Raw genomic sequence first — 8,163 nt, forward strand, 5'->3', positions numbered from 1 at the left:
AAGAAAATGGCTTCCGGGATAATATCTAGGAATGATTTAAAAGGAAACTTCCCTTAATTATTTGTAAGGAAATATTTGCATAGAGGATTACTAATATTTCTCGTCCACGTGCCCTTTTCTGAGCGCCGCTTCCCGGAATGACGTCACGCGGCGAAACGTAAGTGAATACGTGCGCGCCGTCACGGGAGGAAGAGTCGCACGCGTGCTGTGTGGGACATAATGGTGGATAGGTAGGGAACACAGTATAGCTAGAGAAGAGTTGCTCATCAACTGTTGACCAATTCCCAGTGGTTGTCGTGGACATTTCGACTCTCCTGACTCGTCAGCAGCTCGCTGCCGCTGCCACCTCGGAATAAACGACGCCCTGGACCACAACAAAATGCCGAATATCAAAATATTCAGCGGTAGCTCACATCCGGACCTGTCTCAGAAAATAGCTGACCGCCTGGGTCTCGAGCTGGGGAAGGTTGTTACGAAGAAATTTAGCAACCAAGAAACATGGTGAGTTTGCTGTTGTGACGACTTTAAATGAGGTCGTGGTCAGAGGTGTACCTGATTCGGCAAATATTATAGCCAAGAGACATATTACGTTATTTAATTGGAAACGTGGTGTCACGGTGAAATTTGCCACGCAGTGTTGTTAGGAACTTGTAGTCCACGCATGGCTGAGAACTCATGCTAACTAACAACCTGGCTGGTCACCCTGAGCAGCAAGGCCACCTCAGCTGCCCCAACTGTACACATATAACGTCACATATCGTATTGAGACTGCAGTTTCTGACTCGACATGCTGCTTGTTTCTCCAGTTTAACCCGTGTCCACATCACACGCCATTGTTTACTCTGTCTCATGTGTCACCATGGTGTTTTAAATGGCACTAAGTGCTGTTTGTCCTGTCACCTCTGTCCCCTGCCAGTGTGGAGATAGGGGAGAGCGTACGTGGGGAAGATGTCTACATCGTGCAGAGTGGCTGTGGGGAGATCAATGACAATTTGATGGAGCTGCTGATCATGATCAACGCCTGCAAGATTGCCTCTGCCTCCAGGGTCACGGCTGTCATCCCCTGCTTCCCCTACGCCCGGCAGGACAAGAAGGACAAGGTGGGGGTGAGGGATATCTGTCTAATTACTTCTGTCATGCCATTTTCAGTCCCAACATCATGACAAGAAGCCTGCAGCCATGTCCATCAGTAACCACTCAACAAGGCATATTTGCTTTCCTTTCTTTTCTTTGGTTTGTTTTCCTTTCCCTTGTTCTGTATGCTTTGCTGAACCAACTGCACTTCCCAACTCCTTTGTTTTTAGCTCATAGCTATTTGGTATGTACCTTTTATTTACTCTCATTAAACATTTTAGTGACATTGCATCATTTGCATGAGTGGAATGTTTTACAATTTTTACTACTGAATCTGAGCTTGAATTATTGTAATGTAAGACTAGATAGCCAGTGTTTTGTTAAGTTGTTAAGTTAGTTATATAGTGATCATTGTATTTTTCCTATATTAAAACCCATATTGCAGTGGAGCCTAACATGTTCACTCTGAGCTAATTTGACTGTTGTAGCTGAGCAAAATGAGATCTGAACGCTTCTATATGCTTAGTCATCCTATGTACATACTGGTGCTTTATGGACATCACCCATTGTAGTATACTTAAAATATTTACAGTATCAATTGTCAAGCTGAAATATATTTGTATTATTAACTTTGAGGTCTAGAGTCTAAAATATTCTAACATTTGTGTGGTATAATTTTACCTAATAGCTAAGATCTCAGTTGAGAGATATTTTTAGCAACAAGCCATGCTTGCCAGTTCACTTATTCCATGTGACTGAAGAGATCTATTTTCACTGCAGAGCCGCGCTCCTATCTCTGCCAAGTTGGTGGCCAACATGTTGTCGGTGTCAGGCGCTGACCATATCATCACTATGGACTTGCATGCCTCTCAGATACAGGTGAGCAACACAAAATCAGACCTGAACAGTAGTGCATCTTATTCACTACCCTGTCATTAATCTGCCCTGTGGGTTGTACTTTTACCTACATTACAAACCTGATTTTCATAGACTTAAGTTTGTATCGACAACAGAGGACAAAGGTCAACGAAGGACAGAGAGAAATATGAGCCTTGTATTTGTTTTTTCTAGTAGGCAGTACATGTTATGCTCCTGTAACCCCAGTCCAAATATATTTTATCTTTTCCCAGGGTTTCTTTGATATCCCTGTCGATAACTTGTATGCAGAGCCAGCTGTGCTGAAATGGATCAAGGAGAACATCCCTGAGTGGAAAAACTGTACTATTGTCTCACCTGACGCAGGAGGAGCTAAGAGGTATGCCAGTGCCACTTGCCATACTGTTTGTGATCTACCCTTGAACATTTCCTCTGGAATTTACTTAAGATTAAATTTTGTTTGCTTTCCTTATCTCTCACAAGGCCTTGATTTGACGTGTGCATGTACAGCTTTATACGCTTTGGCATGCACACCAGCTCTAACTCGTGAACATTACTCTTTCCCTTTGCAGGGTCACTTCAATAGCAGACAGGTTGAATGTGGACTTTGCCCTTATTCACAAGGAGAGGAAAAAGGCAAACGAGGTGGACCGCATGGTGCTTGTCGGCGATGTGACGGATCGGGTCGCCATTCTAGTGGATGACATGGCTGACACATGTGGCACAATCTGTCATGCCGCTGACAAGTAAGCCCCTTTATTCCCCTATAGTGGTAGACAACTTTCGAGTAAACATAAGGCTTGACCACAGGCAGTCGCCCCGGCTCTCTGTGGTTCTGATGTCAAACTAACTTAGAAAGAGATCCCTATTGAATTTCATTTAGAGACCTGTGTTCCAGGATGTATCCAGTCATAGTGATTTGTAATGGATTATACTGTGTCTCTCCCCCTAGACTCATTTCTGCAGGTGCCACCAAGGTGTACGCCATCCTAACCCATGGCATCTTCTCTGGCCCAGCCATCTCGCGCATCAACAATGCCTGCTTTGAAGCTGTGGTGGTCACCAATACAATCCCTCAGGAGGAGAAGATGAAGCATTGTCCCAAAATACAGGTCAGAATACAGCATTTAAAGGAAGACTACAACTAATATTTTTCATTATCCATGTCTTTTCAATGTCAAAAAAGGCACTTCTTCAGAGCCCAAAGTGAGTAGTAAAACATAAGACTAAATAAAAACTATCTGTATTTAAAGTAATATGCAACAACTCATTTCTTTAAAAAAAAAAGGTATTTTTGCTTGATAAATTACTTGCAAATAGTCATCATCCAGTCTAGTTATATTTACTACATCCCATCCTCTGTCCCTCCAGGTTATTGACATCTCCATGATCCTCGCAGAGGCCATCCGTAGAACTCACAATGGCGAGTCTGTGTCATACCTGTTCAGCCACGTCCCCTTGTAACAAAAGGTGTTTACCATCTCCTGTGTGCTGTTACACCAAATAAGAGAAGAGGGAAATCCCCCATCCAAACACAACCATTAGCAAAGATGTTCTGCTAACTAACCGTGAAAAAAAAACAAAAAAGAAGAATGAACTGTCATGTCTGTTACTAATGCTGACCCCACTCACTTGACTCCCTTCCTCCTCGAGCAGTGTCCCGTCATGTCTGGGCACCAAAGCAATCGCAAGCTACCAATTTAGGCCAGCGTATTTATTGTACTGGATAAATAAGTGTTTATCCACTGTGAACTTGTCTCCCCTTACATACCATGTCGGTACAGAGTTTCTCCTGACCATTCCACCTCCGCAGGAGTCGTTGAAATCTGGTGTCAAAGAGCTTATATAAATATCCCTGGCAGGTTCCAGTGGTCAGGAGAAGCATCTGCCATATGAAGCTGTTACAGTGCTTTTTGTTACAATGAACGAGTGTAGTATTTCATGTTGCTCCTGTGTCCTCTGCTGTTTGAAAGATTATTATAATTAATGAAGTGAATGTGTATTGAACTAGTTTACAGTGCCACTGAAGCTCCACTCAACCAAGAGTGCCTCAACAGTCTGAAATGGAATGACTTCTTCCTCCAGTCTTCTCCTTTCCCGCCCCGCTGTTATCTAGCTGCGTTTATTTCCTCGCTGGATGAAGAACTTTGACGTGTCTTATCAGGTTGTGAAAGATGTTCTGGATTGTTTCTTTCAACTCTTGAGGTGCCCTCCATTGAGTGGGGTTTGCCCAGTGTCCAGGGTTTACCCTTTGAGGTTCAGAGATGAAGGTGTTTCTATAGAGAAGCTGTGGGGTTTTTAGTTTGGGGTCTCTGCAGGCTGGAGCTTCCTTCAGAAATGTTCACCTGCAATTTTATTGTTTTTCATTTTGCTCTTTTATTTTGTATGTCTGGAGGAAGGATTTGTCATTTATGTGCATATTCCAAACCTGTGTGTTTACTCAGTAGAGTGAATGCACTAGTTATCTGAGGATGTGTTCTTAATAAAATTAAATATGCGTAAAATCTTAAACCTGGCAGTTCGGGTTTGTTTTATTGGTATTCATGCATCATACCATCAATTTCAACGTTATCATTTTCTTGGCAATCAATAAGAGTATCCTCAGTGTATACCTCTGATCTGTGCTATATCTGTCTTTAGGTATAACTTGTAATAAAAATATGAATGGGTCTAGCGGGATATCTACCTTCATGATATTGTCAATTTCATTTTTAATGCCTCCCCAGAAGCCATGAATTATTGGGCAGTCCCAAAAGATATGCGCATGATCCCAATTTTTTCCCCAATTTCTCCGACACACTGCCAATGAAGTTTCTTTCATATATGACGAGATGATGAGGGGAGTATTAAAATATCTGATTTTTATTTTCCAGTCAGCTCTTTCCATAATTGACTACTGATTCCTTGATGACACTTTGCTCACAGATCTTCCCATACATTATCTTCAGTTGTAGTATTTAATTCAAATTCCCATTATTTCAAGATTTGCCAGGTACTTTGTGAACATTTAACCATTTCTATCAATTAATTAATTAACAAGGACAATGCACAGTACATATATTGTGTGTAAAGCCACATTTTCATTTGTAGTCTCTTGGCCCTTGGAGAATGCCAATGACATACAGTAATGTCCTACATATATATGTATACATGACATACATGCTACAACTACAAGTCTATATTTTATTCAGTGTTTCCATACCAGAATTTAATTCCTGGGAGTGTGGACAAGCCTTCATAACTGCATTTAGACTTAAAAAAAAAATTACAGGCATTACAATACATCAGTGAAATTTAAAGTATGAAAAATCAAAATATATTCATGTATTTATCAGACCTGTGACGTCAGTAGCTCAAAACGCAAAGAAACTAAAAATTCCTGCATGTCATTAGAATAAAAATTGCAGTAGTATATTCTGAAAAATGCCTGATACGTCTTCTTTTTGTCTTCCTTTGCCCACGTTGAATGCACCCCTGTTCAAGTAAACACATTGATTGATAGGCAAAACAACCAATCACCGACCTCGTGACGTAAGAGCATCTTGACCAATAGTTATTCTAGAAGAGGCGGGCCTATTACGGACACCGGCAGATTAATGCCTAGTGCGCCGTGTCATCTTGGTACCGTTACACATTGTCGGACCGGTTTTGGCATTTTATTCGGGTGGAAACGAGAGAAACGTGTTGCCATCGTTACAGGACCAATTTCCGGTAAGTAGCTGTCTGCACGTGCAGCGTTGGAGATGGACAATAGACGCCTGTGCTGCCTTTAACTTCCAACAATGAACGGAGGAAAATCAAAGTAGACACTACGGGTTATATATCTCTTGTTGTGTCTTTTTTCTAGTGACAGCTGACTAGGTATGTAAAATTAATCTGATTTTGCATTGTATTTCTGATTACAAACTATAATTCATACATTTTATTCGTGAATTATTAAGTGCAATATGCTTTGCTGTGGTTTTCTGTCCTAACTGTCAGTATCAGTATGACTGCCTTGCATCAGAACTACACTGAAGTGATTTGTGATTCAATTTTTACTCAGCTCAAGGATGGCAGGAAGTCCTGACCATAAACAAGATGAAGAGGGCCTCAGGGACACAGTGGTGCATTTTCACAGCTACTTGCATGGAGGGACCTCCAGCTTGCTATCCACCCTCCCCACCCTCATCGTCTTCCCTGTGTACAAAATTGTGTTCCGTCAACAAATCCACAATACCCCAGTCCACCAGGCAGTGGGACAACTCTATAAAGAGGGACCTGTAAAGCTGTACAGGGGCGTGGCACCACCGTTACTGATGAGGACCCTCAACGGCACGCTGCTCTTTGGCCTTCAGGATACCCTCCTCCACCAGCTCTCCCTGTCGACCCAAAATGTCCTCTCCACCTCTGCCCTGCCTGCTCTGGCTGGGTTCGGTGCAGGTATGGTAGAAGCTGTGGTTTTCACCCCCTTCGAGCGTGTCCAGAATGTGTTGCAAAACGGTCAAAACGACCGCCATCTACCCACCCTGAAGAGTGTTCTTGTCAGGCTGAAGGCCCAGACCCCAGCCCTGGGTTTCTACAGAGCCCTGCTGCCCATCACAGCCCGCAATGCTCTTGGCAGCTCCCTTTACTTTGGCCTGAAGGGGCCGGTGTGTGCTGTCGTGGAGGGACAGGGCCTCTCTCCGGTGGTTTCCTCCTTCATCTCAGGGACGCTGACCTCCATGGCAATCAGCTTGACTCTTTACCCTCTGTCTGTGCTAGTGGCAAACATGCAGGCGCAGGTGGGAGGGGAGGCGAAGGGGGTAATGGCTTGTTGGAGGATGCTGTGGGAATCTCGGCAGCGGAGTGTGGCTCTGTTGTACAGAGGAGGTTCTCTGGTTATTCTGAGATCCTGCATTACATGGGGTATCGCCACAGCTATCTATGACAGGCAGCAGAAACGTTCAGGGTGAAGGGACGCGGTTAAAAAAATGTTGGTTTGATTGTATGTATTATCTATCATCCAGAAAGCCGTGCAACTATTTTACACTGATTTTTGTGTAAGTTTATTTTTCCCACTTGTGTTGTAGCCTACTCCTTATCACAGCTAACTCTCACTGTTTTCCTGGTGAGTTAACAGCCAATCATGTGCGTCACAGTGCACAAGGAAGTTGAAGGCACCACTGCAAGGACTTGAACTTCCATCTCTGCAGTGGTGGGCGAGTATTTATCATGAACCAAAGTTAAATATAACAATAATAGAAATATGGTGCTGAATCACAGGTGCCTTGTATTTTTACTGTCTTGAAGGAGAACTTCTCCATTTTAACTCATCAAAATCAGTTTACTTATCATAAGACACACTACTTATGCTATGAAAACAGTATAATGTCCTCTGTAGCTCTGGAGTAGCTTTGCTTTTTTTTTCAAGTATGTTAGGGCATTTCTGCTTTTATGTACATGTAGAAAGAGGAAATGAAAGCAAAGAAATGGGCCATGATGACCTCCAACAAAGGTCACCAGCCGGACTCAAACAAGGGAAGTTGGATAATGTGATCAGCACCTTAGATCCCTCAGCCATTAGGAAGTTCTCTAAACTCTGATGTTCCTGTCTGGGTTATCTCAGTTTGGAGATTATAACTTGTAACAGAAACCCCGTGTTAAAATTGGGGGTGTTGATTTTAACCAGCCAGACAGGATCTAACAAAACTGGTGTCAATATGAAAAAAAATATCCATAATTTTAGGGTTGGACCCATATGAGGGATTAAAGGTCAGCCTCTACTTGATCTTGATCTGACTTTTGGAGGTCCCCCAACTTCACGAAAGTGCAGTGGAATTTCCTTTCAGATACATAAGGGAGATGGATGCATGTTCAAGGGGAATTGTCAAGACATTATTTTATTATTGGATGATATAGATATTTCACATGAAGCAAAGGTCTAGAACAAGTAAGACACATCACAGTGGTCCTGGGCAAGCATCTGTCTGCCAGGTGGGACCTTTCTGTGTGGAGCTTGCATGTTCTCCCCATGTCTGCGTAGATATGCAGGATACATTAGCCAGAAACTAATATGCTATGTAGCACTGTACTACCCGTCCAGGATGAGTAAGTCAGTAGATGGAATAGATAAGTTTGTTAAATTCACAATGTAGCCCATTAAATGAAACTGTAACTGTTTGACTGTGAAAGAAAAATGTCAGGTGACTGTCTGTAACCTCAACATATGCCTGTGAAATAACACAGAATAAC

General features: G+C 42.7%; 2 protein-coding genes across 4 annotated transcripts; both read left to right on the forward strand.

Moving 5' to 3' along the window:
- Positions 1-174: 174 nt before the first annotated feature.
- Positions 175-4,461, forward strand: prps1b (phosphoribosyl pyrophosphate synthetase 1B). 2 transcript variants are annotated; one of them, XM_049585022.1, is made up of 7 exons: positions 175-501; positions 917-1,106; positions 1,855-1,953; positions 2,205-2,329; positions 2,523-2,696; positions 2,903-3,062; positions 3,322-4,461. In XM_049585022.1, exons 1-7 carry the CDS (start codon positions 380-382, stop codon positions 3,412-3,414), a joined length of 963 nt encoding a protein of 320 aa, XP_049440979.1. In that variant the 5' UTR covers positions 175-379; the 3' UTR covers positions 3,415-4,461. The 2 variants fall into 2 exon arrangements, with proteins under 2 accessions (XP_049440979.1, XP_049440980.1); XM_049585023.1 differs by having other exon boundaries at positions 177-501; positions 917-1,100.
- A 1,062-nt stretch (positions 4,462-5,523) lies between these two features.
- LOC125893995 (solute carrier family 25 member 53-like) lies at positions 5,524-6,995 on the forward strand. 2 transcript variants are annotated; one of them, XM_049585025.1, is made up of 2 exons: positions 5,524-5,661; positions 5,996-6,995. In XM_049585025.1, the coding sequence occupies exon 2, from the start codon at positions 6,003-6,005 to the stop codon at positions 6,882-6,884; it is 882 nt and encodes a 293-aa protein (XP_049440982.1). In that variant the 5' UTR covers positions 5,524-5,661; positions 5,996-6,002; the 3' UTR covers positions 6,885-6,995. The 2 variants fall into 2 exon arrangements, with proteins under 2 accessions (XP_049440982.1, XP_049440981.1); XM_049585024.1 differs by having other exon boundaries at positions 5,555-5,811.
- Positions 6,996-8,163: the final 1,168 nt, after the last annotated feature.

This window comes from Epinephelus fuscoguttatus, linkage group LG9 (genome assembly GCF_011397635.1).
Source record: "Epinephelus fuscoguttatus linkage group LG9, E.fuscoguttatus.final_Chr_v1".
In the NCBI taxonomy this organism is placed as follows: Eukaryota; Metazoa; Chordata; class Actinopteri; order Perciformes; family Serranidae; genus Epinephelus; species Epinephelus fuscoguttatus.